We start from the raw sequence: 21,600 nt of genomic DNA, 5'->3' as shown, positions 1-21,600 counted from the left end.
CAGTAATTATCCAATAGAAGGCGCTTACCTATTTGCTTAGTTAAATCCAGGTGGTGACTTTTTTTTTTCCCCCACACATCACACAATCACACATACTGTATATACACTTTTAAAACTGCTCTGCAAAATTATTGCACACATTCATTCTGTGTTTTAGATTTTTTTTTTTAGTAATTGTGACATTTTTAAAGTATATTATAATGATTATAAAATATCTTTTATTATATCTTGATTACGTGACATCCTGTTTTCCTTTTAGAGGATTCCGACTCCTCAAACACCAATAGCTGCCAGTGCATTGCACCACTTAGATGTTGCCCTCTTGCTTTTAATAAAAAGCTCATCTCAGGTAGATGTTAATTAAGTTCTGCTGCTGGAGACTCCATTAGGAGTTGTTATTAAGAAGACCCTCTTTGTTTCCATAGCTTGAACCCTTGTTAATCTCGGTCTGGCCTATCATCCAGCGAACAGCAAGAGAGCCTGAAAAAGAAGGTTGATTACGGATGTTAGACTTTTGTTTGGTTGTACATAGTACACAGAAATACATGTATTCACCAAGTATTAAAATGGAAATGAAAAACACATGAGCTTAATGGACCAAATTTGGTATGGATTAACTCATTCAGCGGAAAAAAAACTAGATGTATAAAAAATAGTTGTCTCGAATTCATATTTACTCCAAATGCGATATTTCATGGAAAACATGCGGCTGTTTTATTATAAAGATATCGACTAGTGCACTTGCTATTGCCTTTCCTTTTTATTATGCAATGATGTTTATACTTTTAGTAATCTTGCCAATGTACAAGTATATACAAGGTGAATTTGTTGAGAAGGAAACGGATAAAGAAAATAAACGTATAAGACCTTTATTGCAGTATTGACTCGTGCAGTAATCATCAAAAGTGCCGTGCATTGAATTACCATGTATAGAATGGGAGATATACTTACTCCTAAACCACTTAATCACCTTGTGAATGCAACACAGGACTTTTTTTTAATTCAGTCTACATTTGAGTTGCATAAACAATTTTTATATAGTAGCTCTACCAGTCCAGTTTTGAACAATAACAATTACATAACTTTCAAAAAAAGACCCTCATTACCTGCAATGCAAATGGCAACTGTGACAAAAATGGTGAAAGCCGAGCCCGAGTTGAACAACTGCAGCAGTAATAGACAAAGGGGAAGGAGTAGAAGCGAGATCCAAAACAGCCAGTTGAGCAAAGCCCAAGGGCGGCGAGGGGGGCTCACTGTGGGGCCGGGGAAACGCCCGGTCAGGCTGTATTTTTCCTGGAACTCATCCTGAAACAAATGGAAACTCTTCAAAATTAGAGCAACTGAATAATTGACAGTGGTGGATAAAGTACACAAACCACATACTTGAGTTGAAGTACAGAAGTATTTGCCTTAAAATGTACTTAAGTCCCCAAATATCTATGTCCCATTTTCATTTTTGTCACAAGAATCTTTGCTTAAATAACTCGGTATATGTGGAAAAAAATTCGGACAACAAGTTCAAGTCAGGAGTTTTTTCCATTATTTCTTTTGTTTTCAAAATGTTCTGCTTTCTGTTGAACTGATGCTGAACTGTATGTTGTTTCCAAGTTCAAAACATAGCACACGCTCTACCCTGATTGGTGGATTGCTGCTTGCTTGAGCAGTTTTTTTATCCGTCACAAATAAAAACGAACGACTGATTTCGCAAAAATGTAGGTGAGTAAAAAGTACGATATTTGACTTTGAAATGTAGTGAAGTTAAAGTATCCCTGAATGTAAATACTTTAGTAGAAGTACAGATACGCGAAAATCTACTTGTTACACATTTACATCCAACACTGATAATTGTGATATTAAATAAATAAAATGTCAATAAATAAACCACAACATTGATATCTGCTCTACAGTGGTCAGGTTTCAGAGATTAGTCAAGAGTAACAAACTAATGTCAACTACCTAAGTTGGACAAATACAGGCAGTCCATGGCTTGACAATGGAAATGTGTTCCAATGATTTCATCTTAACTTGAAAATATTCTAAGTGTAGACATGGCCTAGCCTACCCAAGAGTCTTAAAGAAGGTAGTAGAGGGTAGTATACTGTGATTTGTTAAGAACTAAACAAATTACAATACATCATTTACCAAAACAGCTATTTACAGTACTGTTTAAACTGAAGAGCACACATATATAGTTGGTTAGGGAGTGGAGGGCGGAGCCTTGGCGAAACGAGCGATAGAAATCACACCTGTAGCTAGGCGTGTAAATGACACCGAAATATTCGATACAGGGCTTTCGGTTCGGTGCAGAATGCAATCCTTTTTCAAGCGGAACATAGTTAAAATACAGTGTTTCCTCAGGAACGTATAAAGTGGCGGACCGCAAGTTTGTTTAGTCTCCGTCTCGCTCTTTGCATTCTTTTATTATTTTTTTTACTTGAAAACATACACAAACAATGCCAGAGGTATAAAAAAAAAGAAACTTGAGTTAGTGCAGTGTCACTGTGGCTACTCGCTCCGTACCGGAAATACGATTTGTTTTACGCGTGCGTTAGGAAGTGGCTAGCGGCTAATGCTAGTGCTATAGATGCAAGATTTTTTATGTCACAAACAGTTATATGCAGGATACAACTTGTGAAATGAACAGTTGGAAAAAAAGAAAGAAAAAAAACCTTGAAACTTAAATCCATAGCGCTAGCATTAGCTGCTAGACACTTCCTGGTTAGTGGCTAACGGTAGCGTTATGGATCCTTTAGCACAGGGGTGGCCAACCTGCGGCTCGCGAGCCGCATGCGGCTCTTTGGCCGGTTTCATGCGGCTCCTACGTTCATATCGATTTTTGTGTGTTTGATTTTTAATGTGCGTGTTTACTTTGCTTACGGTATTTTTAAGACTTAAATGAGCTTGCCCCTACTGGGAAACTTTGCGGTATATCAGACCTTGGCATGAGGCCAATCATAAATTACAGGGATGCACCGAGAATTTTCGGAAATACCTAAATCACCGAAACAACACGGCAGAAACACACTTGTAATGACGCAATAAAAAAGCGCAGCAGCACACGGTTATCTGGATAAGAGCAACATGTGTGCGGAGAGCGATTTGCAAAACATGCAATGCTGAAATTTCAGGAGGGGGTGTATCTGCAAAGAGTTTCTCCAAGTCGGGTTTAATTTATCACCTGAAATCCAAACATCCCGATTGCCTTCCAAATATGAGAAGAACACGGCGCAGAACAGTAAAGTCAATCCGAGCATGCGCACTCCGTCTGTAGAGGACGTTTTTAAAAAGGCAGGAAAGTTTTCCAGTGATGGTGCCGAGGGAAAAGGCATAACACAAAAAATTATGGATTTCATTGACTTTTGAATTGAATTTTCATTTCGGTGCATCCCTAAAATATTATCGTTGGTGTGGCCCTCTGACACAATTCAGGTTTCTCATGTGGCCCCTTGTAAAAATTAATTGCCCACCCCTGCGGTATGGTCATCTCACGCACATGCGCATTTGACGAAAATACCTTATTACACTCAAGCGAAGTGAACACGCACATAAAAAAAAACCCAGTCTGTGTTTTCTACCATGAAACACGTGAAATCAAAGCATTGATCTGTTCTGACTGACACATGTGAAAGAATTGCTTCGAGTGGCAACAACGGAATACGAGGCAGATTTGAAGGGAATTGTTCAAGGCAAGGAATGCCAAAAGTCCCACTAAGTAACATGCATAGTAAAAGAAAAACACTATTGTAAATTATTATATTTTTGTTTGTGGACTTGGTTAAACAGAGTTTGTGTGTGAGACAGTGCACACAATGTTCATTGTTGAAAATGACTGTCCTGTGGTCTTAAAACTGTAAGAGTCAATTTCTGTCATTATGTTGGTGTGTGACATTTACAATAAATCTGGCTGAGCAGAGGTGTGTGTGTGTGTGTGTGTGTGTGTGTGTGTGTGTGTGTGTGTGTGTAAGAGGAAGGGATGGGTGATGTTCATGTGTGCCCATGTGTATGATGTGGCTCTTTGCGGTAACACGGTAAAAAATGTGGCTCTCGGTCTCTGACTGGTTGGCCACCCCTGCTTTAGCATTTTATGTCCAGCTTCAAGAATTTCTTTTAAAGGAGAACATCTTGACAATTCCACATATCGAGGGAGTGAATGAATGACAGATAGAAGGAATGAAAACATTTGTTAAAGTCTGCTGAAATAAGTAGAACAGTTAAGATCATATCTTTTGAAAATTGAATATTAAATGTAAAAACACGCACGCACACACACGCACGCACACACACACGCACAGACACACGCACACACCTGTATTAACCAAATTGGTTCAAACAAACGTAAACTATTTAATTAAATGTTTTCCATTTATTAAATTTAATCCATTTAATATGAGCCAATTTAATTGATTTCTTAACTCAATATAATTGCATGAATTTGATTTATTATCTTTTATTATTAAATATTATTTTATATAATAATTAACCAAGCAAACACTGCGTTAATAAAAAAAAAAAAAAAGAAAAAGACAAGCAATTTGGTGTTGACCTTAAGCAGCTTCATATACGGAAAGAAGCGGCCACATCATCATCAAAACAAAAAAAACAAAAAAAAGTAAATGTAACTATTGTAACTTAGGGACTGTACAGTGTCTTGCAAAAGTATTGACCCCCCTTGGTGTTTTTCCTATTTTTTTGTCTTACAGCCTGGAATTAAAATGGATTTTTTGGGGGTTTGTATCATTTGATTTACACAACATGCCTACCACTTTGAAGATGCAAAATATTTTTTATTGTGAAACAAACAAGAAATAAGACAAAAAAACAGAAAACTTGAGCGTGCATAACTATTCACCCCCCCAAAGTCAATACTTTGTAGAGCCACCTTTTGCAGCAATTACAGCTGCAAGTCTCTTGGGGTATGTATCTATAAGCTTGGCACATCTAGCCACTGGGATTTTTGCCCATTCTTCAAGGTGAAACTGCTCCAGCTCCTTCAAGTTGGATGGGTTCCGCTGGTGTACAGCAATCTAGTCATACCACAGATTCTCAATTTGATTGAGGTCTGGGCTTTGACTAGGCCATTTCAAGACATTTAAATGTTTTCCCTTAAACCACTCGAGTGTTGCTTTAGCAGTATGCTTAGGGTCATTGTCCTGCTGGAAGGTGAACCTCCGTCCCAGTCTCAAATCTCTGGAAGACTGAAACAGGTTTCCCTCAAGAATTTCCCTGTATTTAGCGCCATCCATCATTCCTTCAATTCTGACCAGTTTCCCAGTCCCTGCTGATGAAAAACATCCCCACAGCATGATGCTGCCACCACCATGCTTCACTGTGGGGATGGTGTTCTCGGGGTGATGAGAGGTGTTGGGTTTGTGCTAGACATAGCGTTTTCCTTGATGGGCAAAAAGATCAATTTTAGTCTCATCTGACCAGAGTACCTTCTTCCATATGTTTGGGGAGTCTCCCACATGCCTTGGCGAACACCAAACTTGTTTGCTTATTTTTTTCTTTAAGCAATGGCTTTTTTCTGGCCACTCTTCCATAAAGCCCAGCTCTATAGTGTGTACGGCTTAAAGTGGTCCTATGGACAGATACTCCAATCTCTGCTGTGGAGCTTTGCAGCTCCTTCAGGGTTATCTTTGGTCTCTTTGTTGCCTCTCTGATTAATGCCCTCCTTGCCTGGTCCGTGAGTCTTGGTGGGCAGCCCTCTCTTGCCAGGTTTGTTGTGGTGCCATATTCTTTCCATTTTTTAATAATGGATTTAATGGTGCTCCGTGGGATGTTCAAAGTTTTGGATATTTTTTTATAACCCAACCCTGATCTGTACTTCTCCACAACTTTGTCCCTGACCTGTTTGGCGCGCTCCTTGGTCTTCATGGTGCCGCTTGCTTGGTGGTGACCCTTGCTTAGTGGTGTTTACTCTGGGGCCTTTCAGAACAGGTGTATATATATATATATATACTGAGATCATGTGACACTTAGATTGCACACAGGTGGACTTTATTTATGTAATTACGTGACTTCTGAAGGTAATTGGTTGCACCAGATCTTATTTAGAGGCTTAATAGCAAAGGGGGTAAATACATATGCACGCACCACTTTTCCGTTATGTATTTTAAACATTTTTTTTAAACAAGTTATTTTTTTCATTTCACTTCACCAATTTGGACTATTTTGTGTATGTCCATTACATGAAATCCAAATAAAAATCAATTTTAATTCCAAGTTGTAAGGCAACAAAATAGGAAAAACGCCAAGGGGGGGGTCAATACTTTTGCAAGGCACTGTATGTACAAGCGGCACATAACTGTAAGTGTACCATATGGGCCACTGAGTAAAGCAGACAGTATTAATTTATGTCATGTTACAGCCTTATTCCAAAATGGATTAAATTCATTCTTTTCCTCCAAATTCTACAAAAAATACCCTATAATGACAATGTGAAATGTGTTTGAAATTGTATGAAGACTATTCCTTGGACTTCATGGCTTGGTGCACGACGTGTTAACTTTGGGACCTCATTTAGAAAAGTGTGTTCCTTTCCAAATCATGTTTCATCAACTGAATTTACCACAGGTGGATTCGAATCATGTTGTAGAAACATCTCAAGGATGATCAGTGGAAACAGGATGCACCTGAGCTCGAGTTTGAGTGTCATGGCAAAGACTGAATACTTACAGTATGTACATGTGATATCTTGAATACATTTGCAAAGATTTTAAACAACCTTTTTTTATGAATTGAATTTATAAGGCTGTAACATAAAATGTTGCCAAATGTGTGTAAATACTTTCCAAATGCACATGTAACTGTGCAAAGATCCACTGTAGGTCTTGTGAAACTCACAATCACAGTTCCACAGCACCTTTTGTACAAAATAAAGATGAAACCCTTCTCACCTTTTCCTGGTAAAGTTTATGGAGCCACATCGCACATTCAGCCTCGTTCTCTGGGATTGAGTCGAGTGGAATTCGCCTAAATGAAACATGCAAATGAAAAATATGCAACATCGCCCTCATTGGCAGCCAGCAGGATAACATACACTGTGCTTTTTTTTTTATATACATACTATAGCCTGAAAAAAATTTATAATAATAATAATAATAATTTGTTACATTTATATAGCGCTTTTCTGCAGCACTCAAAGCGCTTTACATATGAAAGGGGGATTCTCCTCAACCACCACCAATGTGCAGCATCCACCTGGATGATGCGACGGCAGCCATATTGCGCCAGAACGCCCACCACACACCAGCATATTAGTGGATTATATAATATTAACAAACTTATGCCTAGTTTTTAAAATTGTATATGCGATGTCAAGAAACTGCATCCAAGAGGTAATTACATCGCATTTAGGCAGGGTTTATGAGCTAGAAATTTACTTAGAAACCAGAGTCATGGCGGGATGTTAAACTAACAGAGCAATGCAAAAAAAATACAACAATTAAGGAACAAATTATTTCATACACATTTCTGTTTTTTTTTTTTAGGGGATTGCAGAGGAATTGCACATCTAAATATATTTGTATTATTTTTTTAAATACCACTTTATTATCTAATAGGGGTGTACCGCTACACAAAATTTACGGTTCAGTAAGGACCTCGGTTTTTAAGTCACAGTTCGGCTCAATTTCGGTACCATTAAGGGGTAGAAATCCAGAAAATACAATTAGCATGTCGTTTTTTAATAACGTAGTTTAACATTGGTGGACAGTTCACATTTTTAAAACCTTTTTTTAATAAAATGCCCGCTTGGTTATATAAAAGATTAAATATTCATTTTAAAAAAATCTCATGAATGCAATAGACTTATATTGATTAATTTGGCAGAAATGAAATGGATTAAATAAAAATTGTATACAATTTACTTTTGTTACTCGCGATTTGTAATGCAAGTGTGTTTAATATCGAATTTTCTAAAGACATGTACTAATTAACTGTTCTACTTGTGTCAGCATCCTTGAACAAATTTTCTCCTTTTAATAGAAATTCTTAAAGCTAAATGCTGAAGAATCCATATTGATAGACGGTCGTTAAAAACGTTGGCGATGGGAGGAAGTGGCAGTTTTAACGATGCACTATAAAGCGTGTTTTGGTGCACTACAAATCAGATTAACGATAGGAAGTGAGTAGCCACAGTGACACTGCATTTACTGTATTTTTTTCCTGGCATTACTGTGTGTGTTTTCAAGTTTAACGATTATTTAAATCATTTAAAAAATAAAAATAAAAATACAGTGACTGCATTCAAAGTGCAAGGGGGAGACTATACAAACTTGAGGTACGCCACTTATTACGTTTGTAAGGGAACTCGTTTAACTTTGAATTTTAACTATATTCTGTGAGTAAAAAGGATCGCATTCAATACACTTGTGCACCAAACAGAAAACCCTGTACCGAATATGTGTTACACCCCTATTATATTATATCTTTTTTTTTTTTTACATTTTATATTTATAGTTCCTTTTACCTAATGCACAAATTTCTGAGCGGCCAATCAGGTGTACATTTCACTGCATGTTGTATTCTGCATATAACAGCGTTTGTGTCAAATAATACATCTCCAAATCCCCCAATTTGACTGTAAGCGTTTTACAATTGAACCAAGTACCGATCCTGCCAAAATGTGCAACGTTCCCATAAATAAATCAATGGAGTCTGTCTTACCTCACATATAAATCAGCATGGTACTTTTTCCCATTTAACACTCCAAGCAATGATGGTGTTTGGTTGTTTCTGAAATTAAGTGTAGAATCGTACACAGCAGTAACTACAGTGGAGACAAACTCAGTCAGCATCAACAAGTACATCAAAGACTGACGCACACGTTAAAACAGTGAAATATATTTAGTTTGATCATTCAGGCAATTTGCTGGATGTTTTTTTCACCTGTTCCTCGTAGGTTCTGAACAGTGACGCAAAATCCCTTGGTGCGAGGCAGGAGGTGGTACTTGAGTTTGGGAAGCCCCTTTTTTTCTGCCACTTCCATACTAATCTTGTGTTTCTTCGGAGTGAAGCGAGTGCCCTCACAGTATAGAAGGAACTAAGCAAACATGATCAGAGCGTCAGGTAGAAAATACACATCAACGTGATTAAATAACATTTTTCCTTTTAGAGGGTTTTTTGTTTTACTAAAATGTGGTCTGCCTAAAAATACAGCTGCAATACAGTCGATCCCTGATAATTCGCGGCTCGGAAAATTTGTGGGTTCTCATTTGAAACCTAACAAACAGCAAGTCACGAACTATCGTAAAATTCCCGGGACTGAATGTTCAGGAACGTTAGGAATAACATTTTAGAGCATAATTCACTAAAGTACCATAGGGGCGGCGGCCAAAATTTGCGGATTTTTGGAACTGGGCTTAGAACGAAAACCCCACGAGTTCCGAGGGACCACCGTATCACTATTTAAAAATTTATTACATTTCTTCATTTCTAAATCAGCCTCAAAAATTATGCAAAATATCACCTTCTTGGTTTTTTTAGGTAGCTGTATCTTGTAAAATGCACCTTGATGTTTACTGGACAGCATTTTCTTGTATTTGTAAACAGCCTGAACTGACTTTTTATTTTTTTCTCAGTTGCTTTGGAGCGTTTCACGAATCGTTCTTAATATTTACAAACTGCATTTCTCAAAACAATTTGTAAAGCAGCACCACACAATGGATTACTTACAAAAGCCCAAAAAACTCTCAAACACCTTAGTTCATCTTAAAAAAAAAAAAAAAAAAAAAATAATAATAATAAAAAAATAAGAGTTTTAGTAGTTAAAGTAAATATCTTAAAAATGTATTTATTTGGGTGAACGCGCATTCAACATCTGGACTTGAAATAATTAGTAATATTTAGTATAATTAGTAATAAAATATATTAAAAAAAATAAATAAATAAACTTTACCCAAAAGTTCTCTGGATAATCCTTTAGGCGTTGAAGACTTTGCGCAACCGTCTTTTGATCTTCTTCCCATTTCCTCTTACAGAAGACAATCTCCAGGAAGTACCACATCCAGCCAATTACAGGCACATATGCAAGTTCTTTCTTTGCCAGCACCTTTGAGCTCTGTATTTATATATATAAAAAGTTAGTATTTGAATAAATACAAATGTTTATTCTTTAATAAACTGTATTTCATATGTATACATACTATTAATAAATGTTTTTGCTGATATTTTATTTGTGTACACATCTCTGTTTTACATAAATTTAAAAGGGTTTCCTAGAGTTTCTACTATGTCGCATTTTTTTATAAATCCGGATGTTTAATACCAATACAACACTAATCCCACTGTTGTGTCACTGATTTTAGTCTTTACAATATGATTGAAACTTGATTGCTTTGTTTGTATTTTTGAATTCTACCAAAACTTTGGTTTGTCCCCCATAAAAAAACATCACCACTTCTCCAACTATTTGGATGCCATGTTGTTACTGAAGCGAGATCACACAAACATGTGACGCAAACATACGGGTTCTGGGGGGGGGGGAAACCCAACCTGCTAGAAACTCGTTCTTCCTGTGGAACATGAATGCAAGAGTTTGAGCGACGAGTAAAAATATTACAGAAGCCCCCCTAATTAACCATCCAATCCTGGATTCTACAAAGCATCCAGTCGCTTTGGATAAGGGCATCTGCTGAGTGGCATAACTATAAATGCGATCATGAAATGACCATGAAGTCAACAGAAACGCTGGAGGTTTCTTACCCCTAACACGCCAAATCTTTCGCAGAAGGTCCACCCACACAGGAAATCAATCTCAAAGTTATGGTTGAGGATAACAATTGCGTTTTCTTTGCCGTAGAAAGGGTAGGATTCAGGGTCAGTGTATAGTGTACATTCGGTCCCAGACCACCATTCCAGCACTGCCACCATCTCTGAACAAAAAAAGGAAATGCTGTAAAGCTATAATTCAAATATAACGTTGGCCAACAGCAACACTGCCGTTGAACAAACGCAATAATAATAATAATAAACTGTCATTTAATAAACTTCCTCCTCTTTTAGGTTCATTGTTAAAATTTCCAATTTGTCTATATCGTCCCAACGCAGGATTACAGCTGGAGAAGTCTTGCGGTCAAAAAGTCTCAGAAATGCGGAGGTTAATGCCATTGTATGGAAAAAAGAGGAGCAGTGGAGAGGAATTAGCATAGCTGCTGTTCATGATATTAACAAGCACAAGGTTCTACTCTCATCCAAAAAACAGACTTGAGCATCTCCAAATTAATTCATTTCTATTTATAATTAAATATCAATAAGATGTACTTTATAATTGTAAGTTTGTCCCTGATGAGCGAGCCAGTGGTGACTGTGGTGAGGAAAAACTACCCAGAAAAACTGCAGCTTGCCAGAGTTCTTTGGTCAGATAAAACCACAATGAAGTTTTTTGCCATTTAACACCAGAGGTATGTTTGTAGCACACAGACAGACGGCCGTATGGAAAACCTCATGCCCACAATTAAATAGGGTGGTGGCTCTTTAATGTTGTGGGACTGATTTTCTTCCAGAGGACCTGGACATTTTGTTGAATGGTGGACACATAAAATGGGCCATGGTTAAATCTTCCATCAGGACAATGATCCAAAACGCACATTAGAATCAACCAGTGGTGGACATTAACGAAGTAAATGCAATTCGTCACCGTACTGAAGTAGCAGTTGCATACAGTATATGTAGTAGTATTTCCATTTGGGGAATTTTTTAATACATTTTCAAGTCAAATATCTTGCTTTCTACTCGACTACATTTTGCTAAATTGGTCGTTGCTTTTTATTTACGAGCGGATAAAAACTTAACTGGTCAAACACGCAGCAAAGCCACCAATCAGAGTAGAGCGCATGTTCTGTTTAGAACGTGTTTTGTTTGCCACTCGTCTGTAGCTACTTAGCACCGACATACAGTTCAGTTCAAAAGCAAGTAGAACATTTTAAAAATGATAAATGATGGAAGAAACTCCTGACTGTAACTTAACACCCATGGCCTTATTTGCATTTAAAAGGTTCGGACTCGTAATTTGAATAGATATTTGACTAACTGATAATAGGAACGGTCTCGGAACCCCCTCGCGTGTAAAGGGGTAGCACATTACTAACAAATGATTTTGTTTGATATCAATTAGAGCAAAGTATTTTGAGGACTTGTTTGATCCAAAAACAATTACAACACACATCACTTCAAAACAATTACCAATAAAAAGTACCCAGATTTTACCAAAATCTCCCAGCTTTAAACCTTCAAAGTTTTCACCAATAAACTCTACAGAACATAATCAGGTGACTGAATGCTCAAAGATCAGATACACTAGATAAGATTTACTTCTCATCAACTGGTTTTACATGTAAATCTGCACCCAGGTAGCGTTAAGCCTGATCGATGTTTAACACTATAGTACGTGGAATAGAATATTTCGTTTTTGAGATCATTTATCTACGGTTATTTGTTTCTCATTTCTGTTTAATGAATAAGGCTATAATATATCAGTCAGCGTACAGCAGTGCACGTTCATACCAAGTTAAAAGTACTACAATGCTTAACTTTGTTGTACGTTTCATTATATATCAAAAACATCTTCTGGGGAAAATGTAATAAATCTAATGTATTGCCATGTAATACATTTAAAGTAAGGTATTTAAACCTTACAGTCAGGGACCACAAGTACCATAACTCCATCACATTAATGGCACTGTGTCCCCTTCAAAATCTTCCCTCCTGATGCTGAGTAAACATCTGATGTTTTATGTAGAATCCAAAGCATCTACACATTGTACTTCTTTCCACTAATATGCACATAATTTCTTCTGCTTTATACGTGAGCGAAACTTCAGCTAATCATACTTACGGCTGCTGACACAGTACGCCAGTCTACAGTTGACCTTACGAGCCAGCTGTTTGTTAATGGCCCACAATGGTAGCGTGCAGAGCTGCAAGAAGTTGACTATAAGCCCACTGACTAGAAACACATAACAGATGAAGAGGTGAAAAATAAACTGTGTCTTCAAAAGCCCAAAGAGTTCCATAGCGAAGTGCTGATCATTGACTTTCTTCCCGTTTTTTTTCTGGAGATGCCTGCAAAAAAGAAAAGAAAAGAGAAAAATGCTAAATGACATCTTTAGAATAAAATATAGGGTGCCACATTTGGGAATATGTACAAGAAATATTACATCATTCAAATGTTCTGTTGAAAAGCACTTATTTTCTCAAACAAAACAATTTCCAATAAGAATGTAATAAACTACAACCACAATAACACAACCATACATTTGAGTCTTAAGGTTATTATGATTAGTGGCTAGTGACGTAGCTGTGACGTAGCTTCCTGTGTTTGACTTGTTTGCCGAAAGTTCCACGTATTTTGTTCGGCGTTTTCAAACTTAAACACTACAGTTTTTTATCGGTTTTCCTCTTTGAATAATCCTGAACAAAAGTTTTTTTTGTCTTCCCGATTTGTGCTTGTAGCTCTTTAACTCGACTACCACTAATGTTGATTAGCCTAGATTCATTGCCTTACACGTTATCTTAACTCTATTTGCTATTATAAGCACTATGTCGGTTGTGTGTCTGCCTTTGAGCACAGGTGACGACTCGTTCGAGTTGCACACGGCGGATTTGAAGCTGGAGGCTGTGTGGAGAAACAGATCTGCGACCTACATGCAAAGCATGCCCAGCTGCGAGAGTGGAAAGCACCGCTGGAAACATCCCGGGCGAACGCTCACTCCTCCCAGGTAAATTCTCAGGTTGAACCGAATATTCCCAGCATCTCAACTCCACGTGTTTCCCTGCCCAGGCCCAGCGCACCTAGAACGTGGCCCGCCCAGGTATCGTTCCCTCCGGCGTCGGGGCACCACAGACCCTGGATGCTGCAGCAGTGGAAGACTCCCCGGATGTCTTCTAGATCTCGACTCAGAACCGCTTCGCCCCTCTTGGAGATTCCATCGTCCAGCATGTCCGTGCTACTGGAGCCAAAGGTAAGGTACACACTCGCTGTTTTCCTGGTGCTCGTATTCACGATGTCGCTGCACAGGTACCCGCGATCCTGAACGAGAACTTCGGAGCGGTTGTTTTCCATGCCGGAACGAACGACACCAAGCTGAGGCAAACCGTGATCTTAAAGAGGGATTTCAGGATCCTGGTGGAGAAGGTACGCAAGCACATCAACCACAACGAGGATCATAGTGTGGGGACCTTTTCCCACTTACCAGCGAGGGATTGAGAAGTTTAGTAGACTTTTTGCACTAAATAAAAGGCTACAGTCATGGTGTCGAGAGCACAAACTACTCTTTGTTGATCATTGGAATCTTTTCTGGAAGCACCCGGGGTTTTTCCGCCCTGATGGCCTGCACCCCAGCAGAGTTGGAGCAGCAGTGCTTTTAGACAACATCTCTAGGATGTTGCATACCGTGTGACTGGTAAGATAACAACTATGACAACATTTATACAACACACCAAATAGTTACAAGTTCACACACGGCCCACTTTATAGAAACCGTGTCTATTCCTCATGTAGTAAAAACAAGAATTAAATACAGAAGATCCAGAAATAATCTTATTGCAGTTAAAACTGGAAGATGACAAATAAGCAAAAACAAAGAGGTTCTAAAGCTTGGTCCTCTAAACATTAGATCACTTGCACCCAAAGCACTCATTGTAAATGAGATCATAACAGATAATAATCTCTCAGCACTCTGTCTCACTGAGTCCTGGATTAAACCAGGTGATTATATGGGTCTAAACGAGTCGACACCGTCAGGATATGTTTATATAAGCATGAGCCCCGTCAGACTGGTCATGAGGGTGGTGTAGCAACCATTTATAGTGTCCTTCTTAATGTTAGTCAGAGATTAGGATTCAGCTTTAAATCATTTGAAGTGCTTATGCTTGAAGTTGTACTTTTAGACATACATAGAAAACCCCTATCTTTTGCTCTGGCTACCGTGTACAGACCCACAGGGCCCTACACTGATTTTCTTCAAGAGTTTTCTCGTTTTCTTCCGGACCTCTTGATCAATTTCGATAAAGTGCTGCTTGCAGGAGATTTTAATATTCACGTAGATGATGCAAATGATGCCCTAGAAATATAATTTGTGGACTTATTAAACTCGTTTTGGAGTCTTCCCCAGACTTAATAATATCCCGTGAAGCAGACTTCACTGATATAGATATTTTACCTCAGAGTGATGATATCACAGACCATTACCTCATACTGTACACTCTACCTGTTAGAAAGTTTCACTATCTGTCTTGAAGGACCAAATCTAAGGAAGGATCACTATGCAGTGTACGCTGATCAGGAGATTGTACTCGCCCCAGCGTGTCAGTAAAAACACAAACTTTACTAGGTTTAGGGATTTGAACGTGTGTGGTGTAATTCTTGCGATCATCTACTAGCTGCAGTTCAAAAGCTGCTCAGTGTTCTAGCCTTCTAATCTCTTGAAGGAGAACGGTGCAGTGTGATGTCACAGATATCACTTATCATGAATGGTAATCTGCGAATCTCCCTCTAGTGGTGAAGCATGGAAATACAACTGAAGGAAAATGCTTTCCTACACTACCGGTAGAGCAGATTAGCTGCGTCTCACCACGTTATCGACTTGGTAGGACTATTGTTCTGACCACTTAGGACAGATTCACAAACAACCAGCCCAAGTTATCTCAATTTCTTACTAAACCCATGATTGCTAATGATCTTGATGAACTGGTTAACAACATAGTCTCTATCCTCACTAGCACATTAGACACTGTTGCCCCCATCCGGTTAAAACAGGTTAGAAAAAGAAAAAAAACAAACAAACACCTGCACCATAGTATAACAGTCATACGCATGCCCTCAAGAGAACAGTATAGGAATAGTAGGAATATAGGAATTTAGAAAGAACATTACTCATAATCGTACATTCCGGTGCTCATGTTAGTTCTCACTCTCCAGTGTTTTGTTTTTAAGATTTATAATCACACTCTTGATGTCACCCAAATGAGGATGAGGTTCCCTTTTTGAGTCTGGTTCCTCTCAAGGTTTCTTCCTCATAACATCTAATGGAGTTTTTCCTTGCCATAGTCGCCACGGCTGCTCATCAGGGATAAACATACATTGTTCAACTTAAATCTTAAATCCTGTAAAACTGAAATAAACTTGACGACTTATGATTATGAAGCTTTAGATACCACCTCCATAAACATGCTTAGAGGTGAATCAGACTGTCCACATGTTTAAACCTTCACAGGGAAGTTTCACATACAATGGATATAAAAAGTTTTAACCCTGTTCAAAATGGTTTTTGTTATGCAAAAAATTTTAACTAAGAGCTACCTGAAAACAAATTTTTGTCGCTTAAAAAAAACTTGAAATGTTCTGACAGAGGCCAACCTGGGAAACACACCACAAGTACTCTCGGCAACATTGCTGGTTTCAAGATCAATTTGTTTCTGTTAAGAAAGTACTGTAATACTTAACTTGAATGTTACAGAATATATAAAATAAACATCTACTGGGGGAAAGACATTCCAATCTATTATAATGTGTAATAAACTTACACTAAACTATTTAAACCATGCAGACTTTTCCCACATTTTTCAAATGTTACTGCATATAAGGGTTTCCATACCTCAAAACTAATACTTTGTTTTAGTTACATCACTCAGTCTTTTCAGATAAAAGTGCATCAGCTTGACAATAATTGTTTCCATAATATTCTAAATCAGTCACATTTGTGAGGACATCTGTGTCACCCCAAATATTATTCTGGACTCACACACATGGATTTTTTAGTTTGTTATTCCAAAGTTAATTTTCATCTTAATATCAGATTTCTCAAAGTTTTACATTAAAATTACAGTAATTTCCGGACTATTAAGCGCACCCAAATATGAGCCGCACTGAATTTTACAAAGATGTTTATTTTGAACATAAATAAACCGCACCTGTCTATAAGCCGCAGATGTCTACACTGAAACTAATGAACTTTACACAGGCTTTAATGAAAGTCAGTGTCTGTTACACGGCTTGTATCTAAACAGTAGCCGACCAAGAAAGTCATTGTTCACTGTCTTCCTCCTTCCTTTCACAACAATTTCTCTCGGGAGTTTATCTTTTGGCATCGTTGTGCGTTTAAAAAATTACCATCGGTGAAGTTTTTCTCCCGATGCCGTGCAGCTCAGAAGTGTGTTTTCATGCCCGGTTGTTTTCAGCGTGACGAATGATTCGCATTTCCTGTAGACAGTCCGAGTGAGCGGCAGGTCAAACGTCAGAGGAACATCATCCATATTTATGATGTGGTGCGGCCCGATTCAGTGGGAGCACATCTGATTTAATATAAAGAGTTTCATTGGTTCACCTGAACCCGTTCTGCAATTTCATTGGTCTAATGTTATGGGGCTCAGTTTTTTGGCTTGAAGTTTGTAAAACCGGGAAAAAAACAGGAAAAATCCATAAATTAGCCGCTTCATTGTTTAAGCCGCAGGGTTCAAAGCGTGGGAAAAAGTAGCGGCTTATAGTCTGGAAAATACGGTAAATATACCACCTTAAGATCAACTTTTTTTAATCTTGAAGTTTATCTTGGTTTAAATTATTTGTTTTTACCATTTAAAAAAACTGTCGTTTTAATATTTCTTAATATTCATTGTACGTTCACGCATTTAAGCGTTATTTTGTCAGAGACTAACATTGTACAGTCTGAGCATCAGTTTGCTGGATCTAGATTATTTATTATATTATCTTCAGTGACTTGTTCTTTTTTTGCAGTTCCACCAGATCTTGCAAATGCAGAACCGAAAGTAAAATTAGGCATAATTCAGCAGCAATTGGAGGAACTCGACAAAGATTTGAGCCAACACATATTTGTGTGACATCATCACAATGCAACGTCAGCCAAACCCTTATATGATTCATGTGGGTTAAACCTTAGAGCTACAAAACTCCAGAGCTTCAGGTTTGCTGAAGAATTTTTTAAACCTGTTATGAGCTGTGGCTAAATCATTCACACACATGCTTGTTCTTTTGGTCAGCTATTCCTGTGTTGAATTTTGTGTGTGTTTTGGCTAAGAAGTGAACTTTTTTAGCTTAGTATCAGATTTCTGAAAGTTTAACAAACTTTTTTTTGTAATGTTTCATTATCTCTCCATCTTGCTAAAATTCTAACTGATAAAGAGCAGCCACAAAGCATGACGCTGCCACCACCATGCTGTAATTATACTTTAAAACAGAGGTCCCCAACCTTTTTTGTGCTACGGACCGGTTTAATGGTGGACAATATTTTCACGAACCGGTCTCTAAGGTGTGGTGGATAAATTCAACAAAATAAAATGATACGACCATAAAAACTGGTATTTTCTAAATATAATAATAAACGTGAATCCACCGTGTTGTTGTTTGTTCATTTATTACTTATAAGTGTATCCCTAATAAGCAAACCAGTGGCACCTGTGGCAAGAAAAAAAACTCTGAGACTTAAGAAAAAACTTGAGACACTTAAAAGGGAACTCATCCTCATTCTTAACACTGAATTTCCATTATGTCCACCTTTCACACAGTAAACCCCACCCTGGGTCAACTGAGATATCGTTTATAGACTTCTGGAGTTTGGATTGAACCTACCTTTCTTTACGCTACTGGTAGAAGAATTTAATGCATCACTTTATGAACGCATGCAAAGTATTTCTCGGAAAACAACGAGGACAGAAAAGTATTGCGATAAGTTTTGTAATGCATAGAAATCTTAAGATACCATCAAAATCTAGAGACACTGATCTCCGCCTCAACTGTCAAGAACTTACTCAACCAGGTGAAACTTTTTACGACTTAAATGCTTTTTTTATTTTAGTATTTATAAAACAATTTTAATAATGCACATTGTTTCAGAGCTGATGAAAAGTTGTATAAAACAAAGTTTAACACTTATAAGTTTGTTCCTTAGAAGTTCATCCTTAATGTGGCAAGAAGAAACCTTGAGAGGAATCAGATTTAAAAAGGATTCCTTTTCATTCTCATCAACACCGAATATCCATTCAAATGTCCACCTTTCACACAGTAAACCCCCCAAAATCCAGTGTCATTATGCATCAATGACGCTCCACCGCCAGATGTGCGTTAACACGAATTTTCTGAAAAAAGTCCCCAGAAACCTGCGGTCCCCGAAAAACACTCTTATCTATAACCGAGGCCCTGATTCGGGTCAAAGAAACAAAGAAAAATTGTTTTTTCAAACATAAACATTAGTGCATCGGCTAAACTTTTGTTTATAAACTTCTATTTGAAGGACAGGGTTTGGATTGGACCTACCTCTTTCTCGCCACTGGTTGAAGAATGTATTAAATGTATCACTTTATCAAAACATCAAAGCATTTCTCGGAAAACAATGATCGCGTTTGCAAATACGATTTTTTTTGCGGTGCAAAACAGACTTAGAAACGTCATCTATAAAGTCATGTTTGCTTTTTTTTTTGTTGCCAGATTCTCTCATATAAGTCAGAACGCGAGTGAAACAAGTATGATGAGTAATCCGAGGCCACACCCTACCTCTAAAACTAGACCGGGCGTTCCCTTAAAGGAGTATAGACCTTCGTTAAGATGAATGAAACTTTTGTTTTTTTTATTGCATGATGTATAGAAGGGATTCTTACATTTTTTGCATGCAAAAAAATAAAAAATAAATAAATAAATAAAAGATCCCTACTATACTGGACTACATGTAGTAAATTTACTACAATAATACCATAACATCTATAAAAGTAAATAATGAATTGCAACAAAAATATAAAAAAAAAAAACCCTGACACCTCATATTGAGAACCAGTTGTTTGCACTTTTATGCAAGTTTGCAATAATAATCACTAATAAACACATTTTCACAATCTTAACTGGATATCTAGCACCATCTAGTGGTGAATGTCAAACATACACGTATTTTTCATTTTTAGGAAGTTTATGGATGGACAGGATTAGAAATGAGAAATTTATTAGAGGGACAGTGCATGAAGGACGTTTTGGAGACAAGTATAGGTATATTGGAGACAATGTGGTATATTGCTGAGGATGGAGCCACTAGGAAGGAGGAAAAGAGGAAGGCCAAGGAGGAGGTTTATGGATGTGGTGAGGGGAGACATGCAGGTAGTTGGTTTGAAAGAGGCAGATGAAAAGGACAGAGATGGTATGGAGACGGATGATCTGCTGTGGCGACCAATAATGGGAGCAGCCGAAAGAAGAAGAAGAAGACAGTTAGCCTGTGCTCATGGAAATGAATTACGCATTTCCTCCTTTTAAACTGTGCATTGCAACACGAGTTACATAACTCAACATCATTTTCTTAGAACTTGAACACAAGTGTGTATAAATTGACCCTCATGAAAACTCTACAACTAGACTACTAATACTACTACCTCCCTTAATAGAGCATAGACATTGTTAAAATGGATAAAGTAATAAAAAAACAGCACATTTTATAGATGGTATTGTGAAACCTTCTGAATGCAATCTAGAATTTTTCATATATTTATATATATATTTAATGTGTAATATCATTAAATAATTGTTAATGGACATGAGATACGCTTTTAAACTGTCCATTGAACAAGTTACATAATATGTTATTTTGTGTGAACACAAGTGTGTATTACTCATCCTAATTTAAAAAAATCTAAAACTAGACTACTAGGTGGGTTTTCACTTAATGGAGCATAGACCTTCGCTACAAACAATAAAAAGTATTGTACATTTTTTAATGCATATATATTTATATATATACAGAAGGGATTGTGAAACTTTTTGCATGCAAGAAGCTGTGAGAAGAAAAAAAGAAAAAACTGATAAAGAAATTTCAATAAAAAAAAATGAGTACTGATGTTTTGCTGATATTTATATTACTTTAATTGTGAGTTGCAAAAAAAAAAAATCTTTAAAAAAACGTACACAAACTATATTGAGAAAAAAAAGTTTGCACTTTTTTGCAAGTCTGCACTAATAAACCTTAACTGAATCTCTTCTACCCCCTAGTGGTGACTCATAGCTGTAGCTTTCATTTTTACACTTTGCTTATGCTCATGAATATAAATTACACATTTCCCCTTTTTTTTTTTTTTTTAAACTGCATTGTTCGAGTTACATTTTATGGTATTTTTGGCCATAACAAGAAAAGTGGCCACCAATTGTCAAGACAATAAAAAAAAAAATATTGAAAAAAATAAAAAACACAAATTTTGTGAAAAAAACAAATTATGGTATGTTCAGTAGGTTCTTAAAAGATAGTGTGTGAACACAAGTGTGTATAAACTGACCCTAATGAAAAGTCTAGACTAGTTTCTAGTACTAGTACTAGACCAGGACGTTTCCTTAATGGAGTATGGACCTTCGTTACAATGAAAAACTTTTATTTTTATGCACATTGTATAAATGGGATTGTCCAACTTTTTGCAAACAGGAATCTGTGAAGAAAACAACAACAATACAAATAAACAACACAAATTCTGCCAGACAGATTTACGGAAGAACTACATGTAATATGATAATTCAATAATATAAAAAATACATAATATAATAATAAAATAATGCCCATTTTTGCTAATAAAATCTACATAAAATATGGTAAAAAGTTCACTATGTTAATTTTTTTTCTTTCT

General features: G+C 37.1%; 1 protein-coding gene across 1 annotated transcript; it reads right to left on the bottom strand.

Annotated features, from left to right (window-relative positions):
• Positions 1-193: 193 nt before the first annotated feature.
• On the bottom strand, positions 194-19,493 carry agpat4 (1-acylglycerol-3-phosphate O-acyltransferase 4 (lysophosphatidic acid acyltransferase, delta)). Its single transcript, XM_046843496.1, has 9 exons — positions 19,268-19,493; positions 12,836-13,062; positions 10,705-10,874; positions 9,899-10,060; positions 8,890-9,043; positions 8,668-8,770; positions 6,897-6,972; positions 1,107-1,305; positions 194-480 (listed from the first exon to the last, which is right to left on the bottom strand). The coding sequence occupies exons 2-9, from the start codon at positions 13,011-13,013 to the stop codon at positions 386-388; spliced, it is 1,137 nt and encodes a 378-aa protein (XP_046699452.1). The 5' UTR covers positions 13,014-13,062; positions 19,268-19,493; the 3' UTR covers positions 194-385.
• Between the last annotated feature and the right edge of the window lie 2,107 nt (positions 19,494-21,600).

The sequence above is a fragment of the Silurus meridionalis genome, chromosome 28, assembly GCF_014805685.1.
Source record: "Silurus meridionalis isolate SWU-2019-XX chromosome 28, ASM1480568v1, whole genome shotgun sequence".
Taxonomy (NCBI): Eukaryota; Metazoa; Chordata; class Actinopteri; order Siluriformes; family Siluridae; genus Silurus; species Silurus meridionalis.
This window is presented reverse-complemented; position numbering and strand designations above follow the sequence as displayed.